The 25,927-nt window shown below is 41.8% G+C and overlaps 1 protein-coding gene across 1 annotated transcript in view; it reads right to left on the bottom strand.

The window, feature by feature from the left end:
- LOC126417087 (orexin receptor type 2-like) overlaps nt 1–20,208 on the bottom strand; it is a 78,210-nt gene extending 58,002 nt beyond the window's left edge. The window contains exons 1-2 of the mRNA XM_050084981.1: nt 20,179–20,208; nt 16,363–16,510 (exon numbers count right to left, since the gene is read on the bottom strand). Coding sequence (XP_049940938.1) covers nt 16,363–16,510; nt 20,179–20,208 — 178 coding nt within the window. The remainder of the gene's footprint in view (nt 1–16,362; nt 16,511–20,178) is intronic.
- Between the last annotated feature and the right edge of the window lie 5,719 nt (nt 20,209–25,927).

Here is a 25,927-nt window from a genome sequence, read left to right as displayed (position 1 = left end):
TAGATCCGATGGAGAGACATCGGGAATGTACGAACGATGTGGGCGGGCCCTAGTATTGCCAAGGTTGTTTGATCACCCTGGAAAACGTTAGCTGAGGAGGCCTCACACGTTCTCTATACAGATATGATATCTCCCCACGCGATTTCGAAGTTTCTGTAGTCCTGCAGAGGCACATTCGTGGCCGTCAACTTGCTTCGGGCGTAGGGCTGCACGCCTGTGCACAACTGTGTTTCCGTAGGCAACCACAAACGTGAAGGCATTGACTGTCTTGTTTCGGAATGGGATAAATGTATTCACAGTTATGGTGATAACGGTAGATTTAATGCAGACTTTACTTGCATTTTTCATGTGTTTCGTTTTCATTTGACTGCCCCTTATACGTTCTCGTACGAGTTACGTTGCATTTAAAAGCGACGTAGAAAATGAACTTCCTTCAGCAGTAAAAGTGCCCTGCTATTATTCTTGGATGAGACTTTCAGTAAGTCAGATAAGTTTGCATTGCAGTATGACTTGAAGACTTGTGGTTGCAGACGGAGACTTCGATATTTTGCTATCAGAATTGCTCAAATTAAGTGTTGTAGGATATAGCATATATATGAGCATATACACCTATAAGATGTAATTCGAATAGACAGATGGCGAGTAGCTACAGGAGATTAGCTGTAAAGATAATACTTCAAGCTTTGTCTTGGTTTAGTTTATGTTTAACCTCCTTCAACAATTCCTGTGCACTTTGAGAAAGTCCATATCGTAGCGAAATATACAATGAACTTGGACAGAATGCGTTTTTGTTCACGGATGCATCAGACTTCACATAAAGAGGAAGCTTTCATGACAACGAAACAGGTGTCATAGTTGGTTATGAACTCATATGTTATAAAATAAAGTAGCGACAGGCTTTTATAATGGGCGATGGCAAGAATGTCAGTCCAGCAGACTGGGGTAATGATACATCTAAGAATGAATCTCGCTCAAAGAACTGTATTTTGACCTAGACTGTTTGATTGCAAGTGGGTCAAGCCACAGTACACCAAGAGAGAGTATATAAACATTTTTGGATACCACTCACCTCTCCACTTGCATGGGTTCGATCTCCAAAGGTATAATTTACTTCTGATTTACCCGTACCCACACGCAAAATCGTAGATCAAAATCCCAGAGATTGCGCGTTTCCAAATTCCCTGGGGGATGATTGTTTCTCACATCCCCAGTTTTAACCTATTAGTTCCTCTGAACGCATTCCCTTGGTAATGCTAAACGAGCAAAGAAATACTGTCAACTAGACAGTCCTCGAGATCTACTGGTAAATTTTACATCACACATCAGAATATGATTGAGTCGACCAGTGATTCTCAGAACTATTCACCTATAATACTAGGTCAATGTTTAAAAGTTTTGCAGCAGAAGAGCGAAAGTTTGTCAGTAGTAGAGCGAAATTCCAAGTGCTGCCAAGACCTTAGTTGATAATGGAGGTATCAATAGACAACATTCGTGGCTTGGATATTAGTTCGTAATTTAACACAGTTGTAAATATTGTCTGTGATATAACCGTACGCTAAATAAGTAGAAATCCAAGTTAACATCTCACATATATTCCCTGTCCATGTGCAGTAACTGCTCTCTCCAGCACGAATAAGTTTCAGTGCAGATAACCACACGCCATCATTTTCTACGTCATTGTCGTTCTCTTGCTTTCTTGACCTTATTTGTCGACTGTGAAATGTGGTACTTACGGCTCAATAACTTCTTGAGAGGACTGACGCCTCACGGTATGAACTAAAATTCCCAATTGTTTTTCCTTGGATACAGAGCTTTAAAGATTCAGGCAAAATATTTAATTCTTCTACATTCACGTGATCTGTGCCTGTTATACAGAAGGATGGGAAAGACGTTGTATCACCATAGAAGATCTTCTGCACACACGCAGTCTGAAAACCGGTGAACCTTCAGACCGATCATGTTGCCAAGTTTTACAACAAAAACTTCGAAATAGTAATGGTCAGACACGAAATACACGTCTAGTCTCCGAACAGAAAGATAAGGCGTGCTTTTTTGGACGGGTTAACAGGACAATCAAGAACAGATTTAATCTACACGTCCTGATAGATGTACAAACGCACCACCGCAAATAATTGCAAATTAAAACAGAAGTGTGCATTAGACTATTAAAATGTGTGACATCGACGTCCAGCCCACACTAACAAACCCAACCTTGCATGAACGATCGCAGGTAGTAAGCCACTACTGCTCTTACTACCCATCCCACTGTCGCAGAGGTTTTTTTCCCACGGCACGAGCATTGGCACTTTTTACCCTCTGTTCTTCACATTACTACTCTCATTCGACTTTCGTCCACTATCTATCACCTGATGGACGTTGTTAATTCTTAGTCTTACCCAGACGCACGGATAACATCACAGCCCAGCATCCTGTGATCCACCAATTAGATAACTAACATGTTGACGGAGGTGACAGTAGAACTTTTGGTTTGGTCACCACGTTGGTGCGGGCGTGGATGGGCCACATCTCTATTAAAAAAAATAAAAAAAGACGTTCTGGACGACAGTTCACTGTTAACTTTACCTAACTCTATAAAAACCATTGATCCATGAAAACAAAAAATTTGTGATAGCTGATCGAATTGATATTTCAAAATGGAAGATTGGGTTTACGAATACATAGACGCAAGGCATTGAAGAAAATGTCACTTCAAAAGCCTTCTTTACTGACAAATTACGTAAGACTAGTAAATCAGACCTGTGGTAAAGTGGAGACTGTAATAGGTGAGCCATACTGTGGCTCGCGTTGGTGCTGTTTGTAGGTTTCCGCCCTGTGTTGGAGGCCAGACAGTATCGTTTAGTTGGCATGGTTGCGGTTGTTTATCTTCTTCTCGTGTTGACTGGCGCCACTCGGGTTCTCATGCGTTGCCTGTCCGTTAGTGGCAGAAGCGACAGTTATTTATATGTAGCAACTGTTGCCCTATCTTTGGGGCGACATCGTTTTCTTTCTGGATCGTGTGAGTGGGCCAGTTCGGTTGGGGACTCAGGAGGAGCCAGGTCTGCACAGTGCCAGAACACGCTGGGACCGCTGGCGGTGCTCATTGACTGTCCAATGGAAGGGCTGTGGTCACGAGGGTGTACGATCTCGTCGTAAACCGGATCCAGCAGGCTTTAAGATGAGTGCATTTCAATCCAAGTAGAGATTGCTTGGGGAAGGCGGATCCGATTAGCTTTCCTCGACATCTTATTACTATTTGCTGCGTTCAGCTTGTTACAATTTGTTAAGTTCACCCAGTGGTAATTTTTCTTGCCTGGTGGCCGCTAACGCCCCAGTTGCCTGCCTTGGGGGTTAGTGTATGTAACGGCAGTGTACGTTTCCTCGTCTTCCCGCTGCTGTCCGGCAAGGCGTGTCGTTCTGATAGCTTTCTTGATTCTTCTACTCTAGTGGTAATGATTCCTTTCTCGTTCTGGGTTCTCTAAACACAGTATTCTGGGGACATAATGCAGACCGCCGGTCCCGGCTTTGGCGTATTGCTCCACCTTTACATGTGGTTTATCGGACGTCAGATAGCTTCAGCAAGATTATCATTAATTATTCGTTAGACTGCCACTAGTCTGAGTTACCATCTTGTGAAGTGAATTCAAGTCTTGGCTGCCTATCCCATCGCTTGCAAAAGTTTTTGTTGCCGGACCTCCTAAGAGGTAGATTCCTGGAGAACCATCTGTGGCCCCTTTGTTCTTATAAGACATGTGTGTTCTAAAAGGAGGTCTGATGGCCGGTAGTTCAGTGTAACGGTCCTTCAGTCCACGCCTTCTGCGGGTATTTTCTGCCGCAGTACCCTTTAAGGAACTTATGTACTGGTCCTTGTGTTTTATTGTTGTATTATTTATTACAATACCGTGTAATGCCTACATTAAGGGTTATATATGTCGTAGTTAATAGCTCTGGTCGCCTTCTGGAATAAATGTAGCAGTGTAGTGTTCAGTGCATGTTAAGGGTTGTGTTAAAAAGTTTACCATCATCTTATTTCACTCATTTGGTGATCAGTTGGTTGTTTTTTTAATTAACCTTTGCTATTGTATTTGCTGTTTTACAGCAGGTTTCTAAATTTTTGATATTATTGCCGTTCCTGACGTGTAAGGCCTTCAGCCGTGATTGTGGTCATTTGTCTTATAATTCTAATTTGGTATTTGTATTTAGCCGTAAGCCTTAAAACTTTATTTACTGCCATTCTTGGCGTCTGAAGCCTTCTGCTGTGTTGGTGGCGACTAACCTATAATGTTTCAATACCTGTAAGTTGTAAATTGCAGCGAGTTCTTAAACAATTCTTAATTTATTGCCACACTTTTCGTGTAAGGCCTTCAGCCGTGATTGTGCTCGCTTGCCTTAAAATTCTAATTTGGTATTTGTATTTACGATGTAAGCCTTCAAAACCTTATTTACTGCCATTCCTGGCGTCTTGCCTTTAATATTTCAATACCTGTAATTTGTAAGTTGCAGCGAGCGTTAAACAATTCTTAATTTATTGCCATTCCTGGAATGTAAGGCTTTCTGCCCAGATCACAGTGGCTTGTTTCTAAAACATTATCTGCTGTATATGTATTTAATGGTGATTTGCTATATTGTAACTCACTGAAAACACTATTATTTACACAGCTGATTAGTCCTTCATTAATAACGTGTGTTTTTTTATTGTTGAGTCTGGAATTACTGGTTAAAAATAAATTGTGTGTAACTGTAAAAGGCAACCAATAGTAACTGATAACGGCCCTGTCCACTGTCGTAACCGAATCCCGCCTTCCCTTGACTACCAGGTTCCATCAGGGCTGTAGACTTTTTAACAGTCGAGAACTTATTGCTTATGGCACATTTCAGATATGTGAGGTATATAAGAGAGATAGAGGTTCATCTTATTATATGTCTACAATGCCGTTGGTTCTTAGGACGAGGAATCGTCGTAAAGTAAATTAAGCAGAGTGTGTGTCGGTATGGGTTAAAGGTGCACTAAATTGTGCTAAGACTAAAGTTGTTGGTGATGCCACACATTAGAATAAGTGCTATAAAGACGCAATTGGAAATATTCGACCTCTGGTTTGTCACCCTCCATGACTGCTGGTAAGAGTCCAACAAAATGTTAGGTTTAATACCATTAAGCCGCCCAACCCCCTTTCACCTTAGATCCTTTAAAGAATCTAACTCTCATCTATAAAACATTTTCGAACATATCATTGCTTTACAAATGTGTATATTGTGGATAATTTGCGCTCAGGTTTTAAAAGCGGTTATTTTTTTGACGCGTCGCAATTTTTGTTGGTTGGAAACTGCGAGACGGTCTCATTCTCAAATAACGGAGGAATTCAGTGTGCATAATTTGCGTGCCGTGAGTTACGCTTCTCAAGACATACACACAGTTTCTAACTTTAATACGTGGTTCATTGTGTCAGACCTTTTACGTAGGACTATACCTCATAGAGAGTGACTTATGACAGCATTTTAAAATTTTTAAATTCGGTAAAACTGAAAATGTTGTTGCCTCTGGAATCCCTTAGATATGTAAACTGTAACTCGAATCGGGTGACCATTTTAGCCGCTTTGTAATATAGATAGTATGCACAGAGTAGGTTTGATCAAGAACGTAATCAAACATTTGCCCTTAAAGTTATGTATTACAGGTTTTAATTATTATTGGCCTCGAATTAAGATAAAAATTAGGTTTATGCACAGTCGCTGGTGGATAAATTCATTACACGAGGCCTACAGGAGACGCTATATTGCACGCTACGTTGGTAGCTACATCATGGACGATATATTACCCTACATGACCATGTCTATCCACAAAAGTAAACAATCAATCAAGGAAAATCCTATCACAACCCTCCTTGTTAGTAAAAATGTATCAGAAAATTGAGAATGGGACAGGAACACGACACGCGCCAAAAAAAGACGAAAATCGACAAGTTGAAGAAGCATATATTGCAGATTACATATATGAGCGTAATTGTATGATTTTCATGCCTGACATAATTTAAAAGAACTATTTGTAGGTGCTGTAGATGTATAGCTGTCATAAAGCAGGCTGTAAAGAGTGTAGAATAACATTTCAAGGAGCAGAAACATCAGCCTGGCTGTGTTAATCGTTGTAATAACAACGAATGACAGAGGGTTATAACATGAGCAGTACAAGCGTGAGTATACTTCATTTGTCAGTTTCAATCAAAGAAAAAAAATGCATACGCATTTTGTCCGACAGATGTCTAACTACAATCAGTGTAATGAGACCCATCAAGGCGTTCAATACTTCTGGTGTATTTACGCATCGCTCTCTCATTTCTGTGACGTAGAGAAGTGGAGAGAAATTTGTTGCCAGTCTCCGAGAGAACCACTGTTATACAGTTTCTGTAAGTCCATATTTATACGGATGGTTGCGAGACCACGGCTGTTTAGTATAAAATGTCGAATCGAAACACCTTTCAGTTGTCTAAATTTCCGATTGATATTTTCTATGAGCAACCAGTTTCGGCGCTACATTACGCCATTACATATCGGTCAGGCGGTTTGAAGATGGCGTAATATAGGGCCGAAACTGGTTGCTCATAGAAAATAACATTCGGAAATTTAGACAACTGAAAGGTGTTCCGATTCGAAATTTTATAGGTCTATGCAGGGTATAACAATAATATATGGCCAAATTTAAAGGCAACATTACTCATACACAGAGCAGTATAATGTGTTATATGGCAATGGGTCTCGAAATGCTTATTTATTTATTTAGCGTATGACTACATCACAAAAAATAATGTTACAATTACCTCAGACGACAAACTAATATCCACGCCACCAATATAGATTATCCATCTCTCCGTTATCACCAGTAAATCTGCTGGAGAGCCAGGGAAATTATGGAATCACATAGCAGACAGTCTGCTTTTGAGAGCCACAGTCACAACTTGCAGAAGTTATTTTCTTCCATTGTGCAAGGACTTGGTATACCTTCCGGCGTTGGTTCTTATTCATTAAGTATCGATCAGATCTTGCGTGGCAGCTCCAAGCCACGTGGCTTGGTCGATATGCAAGACTTCTTAAGTTGTTCCGTCGTAGCATTACTTTGGCATGTGTGTTTCCAGAAGTCGACAGTACTGAAAGCGTTTCCAACTAACATTCTGGCGGTTTCCAGGAGTGGACGACGAGATCAAGGCCTACCTTTACTGCCGCCGTAGATATCTGAGAGAACAGGGAGGTTAGGATATTTTTTTAGTTTCTTGCATTCCCGTAGAAGTGCACTTTCCCGCCGCAGGGATGGAGGTGGTATGTGGCTAAGTAAGGGTAGACAGAACGAGCTGTGAGTCTGATAGTAACAACTGTAGGACGCATGGTGTGGTTGACCTCTGTGTCAACAAGTTTTGTGTGAGCACTATTCATGCAGGCTCTTGAGCAGTATTCCGCAACGGAGTACACCAATTCCAGAGCTGGAGTACGGACTGTATATGCAGTTGACCCACATGATGTGCCACGAAGTTTCTGAAACATGTTATTTCGAATTTTGTTTTGACAGTGATTTTTAATAGACATCATTTGCAACTGAGCGTTCTATCATGCGTGACCCCTAGACATTATGGATTTCTAATATGTCTGAGTAATCTTTCCGTGACAGTGCTCAATTTCTACTTCTCTTCTTAAACACATTAATCGTGGGAAACACAAAGGAACAGAACGTACCAGCGTTCGATTACATCAGCTGCCGGTATTCCTGCACAGATACACGTCTACGAATGCTTCAGTCGACAGCGTGTCGAGCCTCACTTTGCAAATGTGCTGTTCCTCTATGACCCTTTGTTTCAACATAATTAGATTGTACATTTTCACAGTCATAAAGTATGGACTGTTGATAATCCTCGCGAAATGGTGCGATCTCGTCATCAACAACGTTTATGTGTCAAAGTTTGTAGCGGCTTCGTTGAGGGGTGTCACGTTCTTCCAACCGGGTTCAACGGAGAAACTTACCATGCTTTCTTAGCTAATACTATATTTTGGTAGAATAAATGTTTTTACGAGTGCGACTAAACATGTACTTCAGGTACAGTCGTGGACAAAACGAGCGAGACCCCTCGCCTTTTCGTTATGCTGATCCGCACAGCTTTAAAGTCTATTACACAGTATATCAGGCAAGGTGACGAAGTGCTACCAACATAATATGCACAGGCGTGAAATTGACAAACTATCCAAACTTTGCCAGACTGTTTTCAGTCGTATGTAAGACTATACGAGGGTTGGAACTTAAATAGTGGCAACTATTTATTCACAACCGATACAAAAGAGTTACATGTTTGCACCTATTACTGTCCTTCAAAGTAGTCACCAGCGTTGAATAGAACCCGTTGCCGTTACTCGCTAATAGGAGTATTTTGTTATTTCGATAAACATCCCGAATGATTGTCACATAAGCGGTGACATAAAGGCAGAAAATTCATGTTTTAGAGTCCAGAAAGCTCTATGCAACAGAAACTGCAGATCATTTTGCCATTTTCATTGTGAAATTACCTGCTTATTCATGACTGGGGCAATAATAGAGGGCTTTTTGCCTGGGTTGTCTTCTAGCATAGTGAAAGGTGTTTGCTACTGCAAGGGAGGTCTGGTTTGTTTTCGGTTCTAATCTCGATGGAGGCAGATAGACTATCAGTAAAGCAATTTTAAGAAATTCTCGCGCCCCCAAACCGTTTTATTTCTACCTTTATTCTGTTCTGGCGCCCTGTGGATGTCAATATGAAACTCTTGTAGAATTTCATACTTGTTCCTGCCTTCCTTTTTCCGCTTCTGTCAATAACTGAATTGACTTACGTGTGGGACTGAATGATTTTTAACTGAATTTGGTTATGAATTTTCACGCATTGCTAAATTTCCTCACTTTCATGGTAGGTCACACAACGGTAAACCACTATGACTGGTCTGAAAGTTGACATAAATCGTTTCGCGGCCGAATTCGCATAATATTTTGCCAATTCGTAACGATCTGGGGAACTTTGTCTTACTAGAACAGTTGTGTTATCTCGATAAGCTGAAATTCAAAATGGTTCAAATGGCTCTGAGCTCTATTGTACTTAACATCTGAGGTTATCAGTCTCCTAGAACTTAGAACTACTTAAACCTAACTAACCTAAGGACATCACACACATCCATGCCCGAGGCAGGATTCGAACCTGCGACCGTAACAGGCACGCGGTTCCGGACTGAAGTGCCTAGAGCGGCATGGCTATCGCGGCTGGCGATAAGCTGAAATTCATTTTTATTAGTACAATTCATACTAATTAGCGCTTCTTGTTTCACTTATATCTTATATTTACGTGTTGTGTTTAACACACTAATCAGTATTAATATAGTCTTACACATGATTGAAAACAGTCTGACAAAGTTCGGATAGTTTGTCAGTTTCACGCCTGTTCATAGTATGTTGGTAGCACTTCGTCGCCTTGACTGTTATGCTGTGTAGCAGACTTTACAGCTGTGCGGATCAGCATAACGAAAAGACGAGGGGTCTCGCTCGTTTTGTCCACGACTGTACAATGAATTTCCTCCTCGTTTTGTTGTTAATGCTCGTAGGCTTCTAAATAACATATCCCGTTACAGAAGTATAGATAGATGTGGGCCAATTCCTTGGCCTCCACCCTCTGATGAGCTAAATCAAGCAGATTTTTATTTGTGGGGGCATTTCTATTGTGCCCGTATTAAGGAAGGCTACGAAACCATAAGCAATTCTCCAGAGACACATAAGCTGATCAGGGATTCAACACGATAGCGAGCTGACGCATGTATCTTAGATAAAGAAGGGAATTTTGAACATTTCATTTGATAAAAGTATTTCATGTTGTGCTTATACGCTCTTTTCCTGTATGTTTCCCATGTTTAATGTGTTGAAGAGTTATAGAAACTGAGCTCTACCATGAAAACAAAGTGTTTCCTGACAAATGTCCGTACAACATATATTCTTATTCCATGTGTGAGGAATGTTTCGTTAGAGTTTCGCCATACCCTTTTGTTACATCCACTACTGGGTAGTGTTTTTCAATAAACAAGTCATTTTGAACGCTTCAGTGATGTGGGACCTTGAACCGAATGACGTAGGTACACGAAAGCGTATCCTACAACTTCAATAAAAGTGGATCGCGTCGTGTAAGCAGGTGGATCGTCTCTTCATCGGTGTTGTCTGTTCCGCTCTCAGTTACAGCGAAAGGCATCAAAAGTCTCTCAATTTCCTCTGAAGCTACGTATGCAGTTCTTGAAGAAGGGGCCCTGCTATGTAATAGCCAGGCATCAGCTCCACTTCAGCGGGATCCCAATAAGGGTGAGAGGCGACAGTGTGCTACAGTCCTTCAGCAGTGGCTGTCTCACAAGCTCCTACGTTCTTTTGTCTCACAAGTTCCTACGTTCTTTCGGTATCTGCTTCCGAGCTTCTTCGCTCTATAATGGCTTCAATCGAAGTGCAGCATAGAGCACTTTTGGAGTGTTTCTTTTACTAACTTTTTCACGTCACCGGATGTATCAGACGTTACCCACAGAAATAAAACAGTAAACAGCATTATTCAAATAATCAATTTGAGTACAACATCGACCACTCTAACTTGACTTTATTAGGGTGGATATCGATTCTGTGTGACTTATATTTTTCACGAACATGTCTAAGAAAAAAAGGGGCACGGAAGTACAGCACTTCTTGGAAGGCAAACTTACATCGGCGTTTCTTAACGTGATAGATTCAAATGGCAACCAACATCTGGATGGGAGCGAAAGGACTGTGGATATACTACATGGATTATAACCTCACTGAATAACTTACAAAAACCAATAGTCTCACAAAGGAAATGTAATTTTCTGGAAAGATAATACCATTAGAAGACTTTAAGGATAAATGAAGTGGGACGCTTTCATTTCTGACCTGGAGGATTTTTTAGGATCTGTAGGAACTTTCTGTCAATGCAATTCATGCTGAGTGTAACACTGCAACAAACTCGTAGCATGATAAGCGTATGACATTTCGAGTACAAGAATTTTTCCTAACAGATCCGATTAGTAGTCCTTAAAATGTAATATAATGCAATTTTTCTTCCAGTACGTTCACATATTAAACCTACAAGAACTTACTATCATGGACCAGACTCTCATAGATAGGTAATAAGACTTCAACACAAATAACAGTACTGTGATGACCTAAAAAGCAGACAGATACCTCATTACCTTACGACAGAGTCAGAGTGTGGAACAAATCAAAATCAAATGATTCTCTTGAAAGATGGGATCGCTTAATATCACTACATTTAATATGGAGGAATATTATTATGTCCATGGAATACACTTCACTTAAGTCGTTTGGCAATTATGGTGAATACGCATCCCCATGCAACACCAGAACACACGGTCTCGTCAAAAGTATCGAGACAACACTATGTAATGCAGAATTGATCAACAGATGTCGTGAGAGGCGGACTCGACTGTAAAAAGGAGGTGCGGAGTACTGTGTTGTCAGTAGAGCAGCGCTAACAGAGGTGTGGGCCTGCCAGGAGAGCTCAGTGACTTTGAACGTTGACCAGTCGGTGGGTGTCACTTCAGTAATAAATTGTAAGGTTGAGCCAGAGAGTATGGGATTTTACTTTATTTTTATTTGCTTTCAAAAGTTACCTTATTCTCTCACTACGGTCAAGCAGCAGGCGGCAGCTTTGGCTGCCTGTAATTTTCCCGTCCCACGGTCCGGCAACAGCAAGTCAGCAATGGGGTAGGCAATGTCTATCACGCGCCTCCCCCGTGTGCTGACGAGGTAACACCATCTATGCGATGTTGAGCAGGTCACGCTCTGGAAATTGCCATGCCGACCCTGTGGGTCTCTTGGCTTCTGATCAATCAGGGCGGAGGAGGCTGCGTGGCTGTGCTGGACGTACTCTGCCACCCTCCGCCGGGGCTCTTTCTCTCGGTCGCGCACCCTGTAGCAGTAAACATCTCCTGCCCTTCCCTGCACTGCGGCACTGTGGGCTTTATTTTCAGTAGCTGTCATGCCAGTCGGACTTGTCCAAATAGCAGACACTGCTTTTCCTTAACTTGGCAAACTACGTTTCGCCCATGACTATGCTCTGGCTCACCCTCGCCTCCCTTGGCCTGACTTAAGTGTCCCTTTTGAATGCAGTTGTTATTAATTAAAGTCCTAGTAACTAAAACCGACCTAATGGTTTACTCCCACCCACCGCCTCCCTCTCCGGTTATCCTGCGCAAAATACGTCAGGGCCATTCAACCCTTCTAAAACGCCCAAGTCGATTGTTGATGGTATGTTTATGAATTTTCAACGTGAAGGAACAACCGCAGCTGAGCCAAGACTAGGCAGATTCATATACTGACTGAACAGGGACGTTTGAACATTGCAGAGAGTATTTGTAAGAAATCACATGAAATCATCGCAAGGACTCACAAGACAAATCCAAAGTGCTACCAGCAGTTCACTCAGCACATGACTGTGCGCAGCGATTTAAAATGAACGTATTAAAATGGTCCAGCACTCTTCATTGACATACTGTCCCTGTCAGTTTAAGCTACACTTGGAACAGTTTAAAGAGCATCGCCACTGGACAGTGTATGACTGGAGATGAGTGATCTGGCGTGGTGCATCAAGGTACACCCTTAGGCAATACGATGGAAGGGTTTGAGTTTGACTACTGCCTGGAGAACCTTATCTGCCATTATGTGTAGTGCCAACAGCGAAGTACAGAGAGGGTGACAGGAGTGTTAATCATACTTAGGGGCCTTGTGAACAGTTCGGCGATAGGGTTCCTTCTATCAGAATCGACAGCTAACCAAAACCGACAACGGTAGTTCAGGTATACATGGTGGCATTGCAAGCTGAAGATCAAGAGACAGAGAAAGTATATAAGGATATTGAATGGGTAATACTGTAGGTGAAAAGAGATGAAAATCTAATAGTAATGGGGGACTGCAAAGTGGGGAAGGAGTAGAGAGAAGGAGTAGGACCAAAGGTTATAGGAGACTATGCGCTTGGGACAAGGAATGAGAGAGAAGACAGACTAATTGAGTCCTGTAATAAATTTCAGCTAGTAATAGCGAACACTCCATTGAAGAACCAAAAAGGAGGAGGTACTCTTGGAAAAGTATTCACTTAGATTACATTATAGACATAAATTCCTAAATCACATACTGGATTTAGGGAGTACCCAGGAGTAGATACAGACTCAGATCACAATGTAGTAGTGATGAAGAGTAGGCTGCAGTTTAAGAGATTAGTCAGAAAGAATCAATTCACAATGAAGTGGGATACGGAAGTACTAAGGAATGACGAGATACGTTTGAACTTTTCTAGGGCTTTAAATACAGCAATAAGGATTAGCTCAGTAGGCAGCACAGTTGAAGAGGAATGTACATCTCTAAAAAAGGCCATCGCAGAAGTTGGAAAGAAAAATATAGGTACAAAGAAGGTAACTGCGAAGAAACCATTGTTAACAGGATAAATACGTCAGTTGATTGATGAAAGAAAAAACTGCAGAATGTGTAGGGAAATTCAGGAATACAGAAATACAAGTTGGTGAGAACTGAAATAAACAGGAAGTGCAGGGAAGCTAAGACGAAAGGGCTGCAGGAAAAATGTGAAGAAATCTGAAGGACTGACTCAGCATATGGGAAATTCAAAACAACCTTCAGTGAAATTAAAACCAAGTGTGGCAACGGTAAGAGTGCAGTAGGAATTCCAATGCTAAAGGTAGAGGAGAGAGCGGATAGATGGAAAGAGTACATTGACGGCCTCCACGAGGGGGGGGGGATTTATCTGATGTGATAGATGAAGAAACAGGAGAGGATTTAGAAGAGATATGGGATCCACTATTAGTATCAGAATTCGAGACAGCTTTGGAGGACTTCAGATCAAATAAGGCGGAAGGTATAGATAACATTCCAGGAGAATTTCTAAAATCATTGGGGTGAAGTGGCAACAAGACGACCATTCACGTTGGTGTATAGGATGTATGGCTCCAGCGACATACCATCTGACTTCCGGAAAAATGTCATCCACACAATTCCGAAGACGGCAATAGTTGAAAACTGCGACCACGCGGCTCGATGTGACTCTTTACAAATTAATTCTGTTTCTTCTTATCCCAGAAACCTGTCACTTAGTGAGAAAGCTTCCTCTTCCTCTATCCACTTCGGCCTGCTGGTTGCTGTGCTCATTTTGCTGATAAGGGACAGTTGAAACACCCCTCGTACAGTGACCTACCGGGATTTGGATCGGTTCTGTACGGTTTCCAATTTCATGTTGCTCCAGGCACGCATGACTGCACATAACTTACACAGCGCATAAAATATTACAATATCAGACTCCGTATGTGTTCCTGGAATGCAGTCGTAGCGTTTACTCCTTACCCCGAAGATGTGTACCTTCTCTGGTTTCTTAATGTGATACTCTGCGTTCTTTTATTTGGATAGTATGTAAACCTGTTACTAGCAAGATCTTTCATACCATAATATTTTAGTTTCAGTCAGTATATGTTTCAGCTCCAATGCCTTAAAAAATTTTACACGAATAAAACAGCTTCAAAAGTCTGATTTCTTTATAAATGAGTTAATGTGTTATGTACTTGACGTTAAGCACGTAAGTGAGAAAAATTTAGTAAAGGTTTGAAAGTGTATTTAAAGTTCATCGGAAGTCGCCAAATGCTGTGATTATCAAATACTGGGTCAGTATACTATGAAAAATTTGCACTCCGTTTTAAACAATAATTATTCGCATATCTCAATGCTTATGACGTCATATATCCAGAACTGTGTCACAAAACGTTATAATTTTGCAAGTATACTCAGTGGTATACGTATGGTATGTGGATATTGTCTGCAAACTGCGTTGCGAATAGAGTTAGTAGTAAAGAAGTAATAATTTAAAATGTCATACCAGAAGCTGGAGTTTCACTGCATGAAGAACGAAAGTGTAGTTGGCGATAAACATATTTCACCTGTTTATGGGGTTGTCACCAGAACAAAAGTTTCCATAAGGCTTGAAATTACGTGTAGAGTTGTTGGAAGACGCAAAGTGCTCTCGTTCTCAGATATGGGATGAATAAATAAATAAAGTTTCGTAAACGTTTGAAATTTAATGTTTGTTGGAAGCCACAAAATGCTCAAATATTTCATGAGCAAAGTCTGGGTGATTTGGGCGCCATGAGTTACGCTGCCTCGCAACATACGCAGGGTTTCTAAGTGTGATACCTGTCACACTGTGTTAAATCCTTAACGTAAGATCGCATCTCTTAATGAGTGGATTATGACAGCATTTTAAATTTTTATATTCGGCCAATAGTTGTATGAAATACTGGAAAACCAATTTTTTTTGTCCATGTAAGTCATTAGATATGTAACCTGCAAGTGGCACCGTGCGTCGTGTACCGGGTTAGATATTGTGGTCGGCTCAATTAAAAGCCTTTGATGCGTCGCAGGAAATATGGATTGACGATAATATGTCATCTAAATACTGTGTAATATGGTTAGTGGATTCCAAAAATTTCGCTTTCCGTTTGCAAAGACCACTTTTCGACATAAATTGTGGCTGATTATGTGTGTTATTATGTTAATATAGCATGAATGTTACTGATTTTTCCTACATTACACTTTGTGTATAACCAAACTTATAAGTAATTAAATGTTCGGGGCTATTATGCCGTGCTCGAATGGATCTCACATTTAAACCCAACGTTTCGTCCCCATCTGCGGAGGGAGTTTTCAAAGTGCGTCGTAGCTTCTTTGGGTGTCCGATTCGCACCCTGGCTCCCTACTGACTGCAGCAAAATTCCATTTACGCGTGCTTATGCGCAGCGGTGTGACGTCACTTGTTTTGAATACCAGGGCGTAATTGGTCGTTGTCGATTTCCGTCGTCCGCCATTACTGTGATCCCATGATAGAAGATTGGTAAACGTCTATTCAGCACCTGGATCCAAATGTCATTCAGTTTCACGGCCTCCTCACCCCTATTGAAATTCGTGTTGTGTTTTACAATCTCTATGGCCTCTTTATACAGCCTTTCATGGTATCTGCTTGTGGCTGCCGGCACTTGAGTCCTATCAAAATGAATGTGATGGTCTCCAGATTGCAAAGTAAATTCCACAACAGCTGATTTGATGGGGACGAAACGTTGGGCTTAAATGGGAAATCCATGACACCACAGCATGGTAGCCCAGAACATTTTAGTAATCGTGACTTTTCCGACCATGAAAGCTTGCATTTTACATAACCAAACGGTTTCTATATTCCAGTAATTAGACCAGTGTACTTTCTGTAGGAGGTATGACATAAATAGTTCAACTTGACATTGTGGTTGAGAGTTGCTTACCGAAGGCGAGCGACACAAACCAGATGATGCCGATGGCTGTCTTGGCGCGGTTGGTGGTGGAGTTGAAGCGCAGCGGGAAGCAGATGGCGTACCAGCGGTCGATGCTGATGAACGTCAGCGTCAGCACCGATACCGCCACCGACACCGTCTGCAACACACAGTTGCGGGCCCCCCAGTCAGTCAGCGCTAACACAGAAAAGATACCTTCGCGGAAACAGATAACGTATGGCTAAATTACATTACTGGTCGTTTAACTTACCCTAATGCATGCGTCATGTTGGAGTAGATAACTTCGGTACAGCGAAGTAGCTTAAATCATTCAATAAAGGAAAGTCCTCCGGTGCAGATCGTGTACCATTTAGGTTCCTTTCACGGTACACTGTTATAATAACTCCATTTTAGTAGTCATATAAAACTCCTCTCTCGACGTGAGATCCACACCTAAAGGCTGGAAAGTTGCAGAGGTCACCCCGAAACCCAAGAAAGGAAACAGCGTAATCTGCTGAATTAAAGGCCCGTATTTCTAACGTCAATTTTTAGTGCGATTTTGGGATATATATTGTGTTCAAATATTATAAACTACCTCGAATAATACGATCTATTAAGAAACAATTGTCGTTCTTGTGAAACATAACCAGCTCTTTGTTCATATGAAGTAATGAGTATTATCCACAGGGCATCTCAAATTGATTCCATATTTCTAGATTTCCAGAATGCCTTTGACACCGTTCCTCAGAAGAGATTTCTAATCAAACTGCGTGCCTACGCAGATCGTCTCAGTTTTGCGACTGGATTCGCTGTTTCCTCTCAGTTCGTAGTAACTGACGGAAATTCATCGTTTCAAGCAGAAATTATATATCCCAAGGAAGAGTTATTGGCCTAATCTATATAAAAGATTTAGGAGACAATCTGAAGAGTTCTCTTTGACTTTTTGTAGATGACTCTTTCAATTACCGTCTCATAAAGTCATCAGACGATCAAAACCAATTGGATAATGATTTAGGCATTACATCTGTATGGTATCAAAAGTGGAAATTGGCGCTAAGTAATGAAAAGTGTGAAGTCATCCACGTCAGTACTAAAAGTATAATACTAAATTTTGGTTACAGGATATATCGCAAAAATCTAAAGGTTTTTCGTATGAAAGGCTCCTTTTATCAGAAAAGATGATTCAAATGGCTCTGAGCACTATGAGACTTAACTGCTGATGCCACCAGCCACCTAGAACTTAGAATTACTTAAACCTAACTAACCTAAGGACATCACACACAACCATGCCCGAGGCAGGATTCGAACCTGCGACCGTAGCGGTCGCGCGGTTCCAGGCTGTAGGGCCTACAACCGCTCGGCCACCTCGGCCAGCTAAAGGTTGTCAATTCAATAAATACTTAGGGGTTATACTTACGAACAACTTAAACTAGAAAGATCACACAAATACTTATTAACGGAACACTTAGAAGATGAAACAGGCCTACAAAAGTGATCGCTTACGCTACGCTTGTCTGCCCTCTTCTGGAGTGCAGCTGTGCAGTGTGGGATCTACATCAGACAGGATTGACAGAGGACCTTTTCCTTTTTTCTAGTAAAATAACGGTGAGAGCGTCACGTATATGCTACGAGACATAGTATGACAATGATTAAAACAGGACATTTTCACGAAATCTCATTCAACTACTTTCTCCTCCGAATACGAAAATATTTTGTTGCGCCAACCTACATAGGGAGAAATGATCATTGTAGTAAATTATTAGAAATCGGAGCTTACACGGAATGATTTAAATGTTCGTTATTCCCGCACTCTGTTCGAGAGGGAGGAATAGCTTGAACGTGATTCGATGAACCCTCTGCAGGGCACTTTACTTTGAATTGCAGAGTAGCCATGTAGACGTAGACATGTAGATCATCCATCACCTCATGAGTGGCCTCTCGCAAACTGTGTGCTGTCTATCGAGGGCGTTCTCAGAGACAGGCAGCGAAAGGGGACAGCTGCTCCACCTAACCCCCCCCCCCCCCCAACCCGAAGTTAAAACCCCAGCACACAGTTAACCAGTTCAGTATCAATCTGAAGAAAGTGAGAACATGTAATGTACATTGGACAATAGCACCTGTACCCAGACCCATTTATAGTGAAATCTGAAACTATTTCGCCTATCGCCACCATTCCTCTTGCTACTGAAAATACCAGATGTCTCTAAGCTCTTAATGCGTTCAGTAGCGTCATACCCTTAATTCGTGACGTTTGTTCTCGTTTTACCACTTGACATTGAAAATATTCACACGTATCTAAACGGCACCAGCCTGACAGCAAAATAAGAGTAATTTTTTTAAAAAAAGAACGTACTGTTTTAGTTGAAACGCAGTAGGTGCTACAAAGTGATAAGATTAGAAACTCATATCTTTTTTAGTTTTTACGAAACTGTGCTTTGTCTACTCACTTAATCATCCCCTCCACGGATTTTTTTTCAATCCACAACTTCTACGGAAACCTAAGAACATTATCATTTAATGTAGATGTGAATAAATAAAGCAAAATTTAGAGTCATCAGCTAACGAATCATTGGGTACGTAAACTCCTTCAAGGTGTAACGAGGCCAGTAACTACAGAAATTCTATTCTGCTGTCTTGTTTGTTTGCTAAGTAACTTGGAACAGGATTCTCCAACAGAGCCTTGGTTGCTTAACTGTGCTCTCAGGTGGAAGCTAAGATTTGCATTGTACTGTTTAAGTAGTTTTCTGTGTAAGCATCCATTACTCATTCGCTGAAAATTTGATATACCAGTACTTCAACACACGAGCAATGCCACAAATACGAGAGTTGGAACTTTAATACTGGCAAATACTTATTTACAGCTTTTACAAAATAGATACGTTTTCAAAGTTTTACTGACCTTCAAAGTAGTCATCAGAATTGTGTATAACCCGTTGCCAATGTGGAAGTCGTAGGATACTTTTAGCAGTGCCAGTTGTGTTGACAGTTCGAGTGGTGCGGTCTATTGCCCAACGAATTTGTAGCAGTTCGAAGCAAACGCCGTGAAGTCTTTCCTTCAGTTTACAAATCGAGTTGAACTCACGAGGGCTTAAGCCAGGGAAGTACAGTAGGTGGTATAGCACTTAGCAGGCCCATCAGTCAAACAAATCAGCTACTGCTTGCACTGTACGTGCTTGAGAACCGTCCTGCAAAATGATGGTCAGGTCCTGAAGAAAGTGGCATCATTTATGTCTCTATGCTGTTCATTTTTGGGACACAGCCTATGACCAGCATAGAGACAGAAGTGTTGTCACTTTCTGCAGGACCTGATCATCATTTTGCAGAACAATGCACAAGCACGTACAGTGCAAGCAGTTACTGATTTGTTTGACTGATGGGCCTGCTAGGTGCTATACCACCTACTGTACTTCCCTGGCTTAAGCCCTCGTAAGTTCAACTCGATTTCTAAACTGAAGGAAATACTTCACGGCATTCGCTTCAGAACATTTTTTTAGACAATATGGTTGTGGAGATAAAGCAGCGATTAGTGTGATCAATCAATTATTCAAAAATCGTCTTAATCGCATTTATTATTATTATACCGCCAACCGGTTTCAACCCGACATAGGGGTCATCTTCTGGGCGTTTACACCATTGGTCGACTGCTGGTGGTGTCACTCCTGTCTACAAAACGGCAGGAAACTAGTTTGAATAATCGCTTCAGAACTGCTACAAATTCGTCGGGCGATAGACCGCGCCACTCGAACTGTGAGCACAACTGGCACTGCTAAGAGTATCCTACGACTTCCACATCGCTGGCAACGGGTTGTACACAATGCTCGTGACTACTTTGAAGGTCAGTATAACTTTGAAACACATATTTATTTTGTACGAACTGTAAATAAATAGTTCCACTACTAAAGTTCTAACCCTGGTACATTGTCGTGGCTGTTAAGATTTATTAATATAAGAAGTCAAAAGTTATTACAAACAACCCCGTGTTCCAGGCATCTGCACCTATGGTAACACATCTTGCAGAAAGAATACCACATATGCTTTCGTGGCCCGCAGTTACATCCTCGCCAATACATACACTGAGATGACAGAAGTCATTGGATAGCGATATGCACATATGCAGATGGTGGTAGTATCACGTACACGAGGTATAAAAAGTCAGACATATCATTTGTACTCAGGTGATTCAAGTGAGAAGGTTTCCGACGTGATTATGGGAGCACAATAGGAATTAACACACTTTGGACGGAGAGTGGTAGTTGGAGCTAGATGTACCGGACATTTCATTTCTGAAATACTTAGAGAATGCAATATTTCGAGATCCACGATGTCAAGAGTGTGCCGAGAATACCTAATCTGAGGCATTACGTCTCTCCACGAACGCAGTGGCAAACGGTCTTCAGTTGACTAGCGAGAGTAGAGGCGTTTGCTTAGAGCTGTCAGTGCTAACAGACAAGCAACACTGTACGAAATAACCACAAAGATTAATGTGGAACGTACGATGACCGCGTCCGTTAGGAGAATGCGGCAAAATTTGGCGTTAATGGGCAATGGCAGCAGAAGACCGACGGGAGTGCCTTCGGTAACAGCACGACATCACCTGCAGCGCCTCTCCTCGGCTCGTGACCTCGTCGCTTGGACCCTTTATGAAGGGAAAACCGTGTCCTGGTCAGACAAGTCCCGGTATTAGTTGATAAGAGCTGCTTTTAGGGTTAGAGTGTGGCGCAGATCCCACGAACCCATAAGAGGGCACTATGTAAGCTGGTGGTGCCATCATAATTATGTGGGCTGAGTTTGCATGGAGTGAACTGTGTCCTCCACTGAGTGGAAGTGGTTGCTTTCGGCTACTTGGACACTCTCTGCACCCTTTCATTAACTTACGTTCGCGAACATCGGTGAATTTTTTGTCGATGAAATTGCGCCATTTCACTGGGCCACACATGTTTGCGAATAGTTTGAAGAACATTTTGACCAGTTCGAGTGAATAATTTAGCCATCCAGACCGCCCGACATGAATCCCATCGAACATTTCCGGGACATAATCGAATGCTCAATTCCTGAAGAACGTTCTTCACTGGCAACACTGTCGCAATTATGAACGGCAGGGGACTTCCAAAGAATTGCTCAGTCCATGAAACGTCGATATGCTGCACTACACCGGGAAAAACGAGTTGCGACACGATATTGAGAGGTACCCCGTGATTTTTGTCATGTCATTGTAATACTTTGTCATTGAATGCATTGATTTATCAAAGAAGGGGGACCCAGCCTTTACTGGTAGCTGGTCCGGGTCGCCGAGCGGTTCTAGGCGCTTCAGTCTCGAACCGCGCGATCGCTACGGTAGCAGGTTCGAATGCTGCTTCGAGCATGGATGTGTATGCTGCCCTTAGGTTAGTTTGGTTTAAGTTCTAGGGGACTGATGACCTCAGATGTTAAGTCCCATAGCACTCAGAGCCATTTGAACCATTTGAATCTTTACTAGTAAAACGGCATTGAAATTGGCAGGCAATGCTGTTTTACCAGTGAAGGTTGGGTCTCTCGTGATTCTTACGTCGATGTCTTTAATGACCTAAAGTATTATGTACACCTGAGGATTTGTCTATAAGCCATGAAACTGGTCATCTCCCATTAAAGATACAGCTGTACTTGATGTTATTTCTGCAAGATGTCAAATGTTATTGATATAAGATTGGCATGGACGATACGAAAGGAATGAAAACTTTATTAACTAGCAAGGCATGATGCTGGAAAGACACACTGCATATGGCCAATATTAAACAGCGAAGCGAGCGCAACGATTAGCAGACTCCAGGCGAAAGTGGTACGCTGCAGCAGTCGCGATCGTTGCCGGAGCACAACTTCCTGTTAAAAATGGAAATAGCCACAGCCAGCTGCCCGAGGCCGAAGTAATGAATGCTGGCTCACATAAAGCGTTTCCAGACTGTTCAAGGTGGTCTAAGATGTTTTTGGAAACATTTTGGTCATTAAAACGATCTTCAATAGAAGCAAGGCAAAGCAACACTGTCATGGAAAACTCCAATACCTTAAAAAAGCAATATGTAAACGGCAGTCGGAGGCAGTCTCAGCAGTAAACAGTGAGAAGACTACATACATTCCAACGAGGCGCTAATTTTCCGATATACATACAGCCGCAGTTCTTACACCGAGTTTCATACTATTTAGTAAAGAACAGTTCTGCGGAGTTTGTCTGTAGAAGTAGCAAAGAGTAAAAGTATTTCTGTGTGTCAGGTTCTATAGAAGAACACGTGCCGCCTTACACTTGTCTCCTAGTGTCTAGTTGCATGTGTGCGATGAAGGACCGAGCAGTGCCTCTCACTACCTCTTAACTCGATTCGAGTATCTGATGGTATCATCAGGACGATTCACTAGCAAAGCACTCGTTTCTGACAGTAAAAGATACTCAGGAACTGGGCATTGCTAGATTAGTAGGGTGTAAGCTTTGATGGATAAAAATCCATTGTAAGACACCTCTCCAAGTGAGAATAAATTAATTAAAAATGGAGGCTCTTAATTTATGTAGGGAAGTATCTGCACCCTCTTTCACTTCCTACAAACTTCTCTAATCTGTTTCCGCATCACCTCTGCTAAATATCCTAGGAGAAAATCTCACTCTCAGTCCATTAGAGGGAAATTAGCAGATCTCAACCAAAGATGTCTTCAGCATCCAGACTGCAACCACTTAGGCAACATCTCCCTTAAAGACTGGTGGGACGTGACAACATCAAAGAAACAATAACGGAATCTGATTCGACGGGTACTCTAAATCATCAATACAGACGTAATAATACGGAATGAAATATACAATTTAGTGTAAGCACAGGCAAACAGCACACACTTCGATCTCTCATGAGATTTTTGTACCATGAAGATTCGAACATACGATAACTTGATGACCCTTGCAAACAGTACATTTATGAGTATCGTAAACGTGGTTTAGACCCATCTTGCACATTCTTCATTGTGAGCACAGCAGTGCGGTAATATGATACGAGTTAAGTGGGTAGGAAGTTACATGTTCCATAGATTATTAGCATGATTGTATCGAAACGATGAGGAAAAGATCAGTTTATGGGCTACATATACATGATCTGTTTGCGTGGCGCCAAGCTGGTCGTATACAGGCCGCGAAATTGCGTATTAGCTTACATTTAAGAAAAATGAACGTGTTAGTCTTAAATACGAATCATAAGACTAACAATAAGCTTAATTTTTATTATTTTTTAGGTGCTCATACTAACACTAACCCAAGGAAATTATGGTCTTACGTAAAATCGGTAAGCGGGTCGAAGGCTTTCATGCAGTCACTCACGGATCAGTCTGGTCTGGCAACGGAAGACACCAAAACGAAAGCTGAAATTTTAAATTTAGCATTTGAGAAATCTTTCACGCAAACATACCGCTGTTTAAGTCTCGTACAGACTCCCGTATGAAGGACATAGTGATAGCCATCCCCGGGGTTGTGAAGCAGCTGAATGGGTTGAAAATAAATAAATCTCGAGGTCCTGATGGGATTCCAATTCGGTTTTACAGAGAGTACTCTACTGCATTGGCTCCTTACTTAGCTTGCATTTATAGCGAATCTCTTGCCCAACGTAAAGTCCCGAGCGACTGGAAAAAAGAACAGGTGACGCCTGTATATAAGAAGGGTAGAAGGACGGATCCTCAAAATTACAGACCAATATCCTTAACATCGGTTTGTTGCAGGATTCTCGAACATATTCTCAGTTCGAATATAATGAATTTCCCTGAGACAGAGAAGTTGCTTTAGAAAGCATCGCTCCTGTGAAACGCAACTCGCCCTTTTTTCACATGATATCTTGCGAACCATGGATGAAGGGTAACAGACGGATTCCATATTCCTCGATTTCCGGAAAGCGTTCGACTCGGTGCCCCACTTCAGACTCCTAACTAAGGTACGAGCATATGGGATTGGTTCCCAAGTATGTGAGTGGCTCGAAGACTTCTCAAGTAATAGAACCCAGCTCGTTGTCCTCGATGGTGAGTGTTCTTCAGAGGTCAGGGTATCAACTGGAGTGCCCCAGGGAAGTGTGGTAGGTCCGCTGTTGTTTTCTATGTACATAAATGATCTTTTGGGTAGGGTGGATAGCAGTGTGCGGCTGTTTGCTGATGATGATGTGGTGTACGGGGAGGTGTCGTCATTGAGTGACTGTAGGAGGATACAAGATGACTTGGACAGGATTTGTGATTGGTGTAAAGAATGGCAGCTAACTCTAAATATAGATAAATGTAAATTGATGCAGATGAATAGGAACAAGAATCCCGTAATGTCTGAATACTCCATTAGTAGTGTAGCGCTTGACACAGTCACGTCGATTAAATATTTGGGCGTAACATTGCAGACCGATATGAAGTGGGACAAGCATGTAATGGCAGTTGTGGGGAAGGCGGATAGTCGTCTTCGGTTCATTGGTAGAATTTTGGGAAGATGTGGCTCATCTGTAAAGGAGTACTGCTCGAGCGTTTGGGTGACCTGTCAGATCGGATTGAGGGAGGACATAGAAGCAATTCAGAGGCGGGCTGCTAGATTTGTTACTGGTAGGTTTGATCATCATGCGAGTGTTACGGAAATGCTTCAGGAACTCGGGTGGGATTCTCTAGAGAAAAGGAGGCGTTCTTTTCGTGAATCGCTGGTGAGGAAATTTAGAGAACAGCATTTGAGGCTGATTGCAGTACAATTTTACTGCTGCCAACTTACATTCCGCGGAAAGACCACAAAGATAAGAGAGATTAGGGCTCGTACTGAGGCATATAGGCAATCATTTTTCCCTCGTTCTGTTTGGGAGTGGAACAGGGAGAGAAGATGCTAGTTGTGGTACGAGGTACCCTCCGCCACGCACCGTATGGTGGATTGCCGAGTATGTAGAATCAAAAATTGATATCTGGAACACAAAATGAATAAAATAAATGATTTTAAGTTAGTTTTAATATTTGCTTTGCTACCAGTGATAAATATTTTGTTACTGAACAAAAACGATGAAAGATGCTTTTGCCTACAAATTGGAAATCTTTCCAAGCCGTTCATTTTTTCTTCTAGTCTTGTAATGTACAATATCTTTATCTTTAGTCTTGTCGTATTATGATGGACTATTTTTTATTAAACATTTATTAGGAAGGAGACGCTAAAATGCCTAGCTCCTAGAGACATCTTCAATATAACTGTGGGCGAACAATACACATAATTCTGACTCTTCAACTTTTGCAACCACTAATAACTACAGTACTAATAATAAGTGAATGAAAGCCCGCATCTCGTGGTCGTGCGGTAGCGTTCTCGCTTCCCACGCCCGGGTTCCTGGGTTCGATTCCCGGCGGGGTCAGGGATTTTCTCTGCCTCGTGATGGCTGGGTGTTGTGTGCTGTCCTTAGGTTAGTTAGGTTTAAGTAGTTCTAAGTTCTAGGGGACTTATGACCACAGCCGTTGAGTCCCATAGTGCTCAGAGCCATTTGAACCATTTTACAATATATACGACAGCCGAAAATCGGATACATTTTTATTTTATGACGAATGTCGCTAAACTCTTAGATCAGCGGCACGATTCTAT

Source organism: Schistocerca serialis, chromosome 8 (assembly GCF_023864345.2).
Source record: "Schistocerca serialis cubense isolate TAMUIC-IGC-003099 chromosome 8, iqSchSeri2.2, whole genome shotgun sequence".
Classification (NCBI taxonomy): Eukaryota; Metazoa; Arthropoda; class Insecta; order Orthoptera; family Acrididae; genus Schistocerca; species Schistocerca serialis.
Note: the sequence above shows the minus strand (reverse complement) of the source record. Positions and strands in the feature narration are given on the sequence as shown.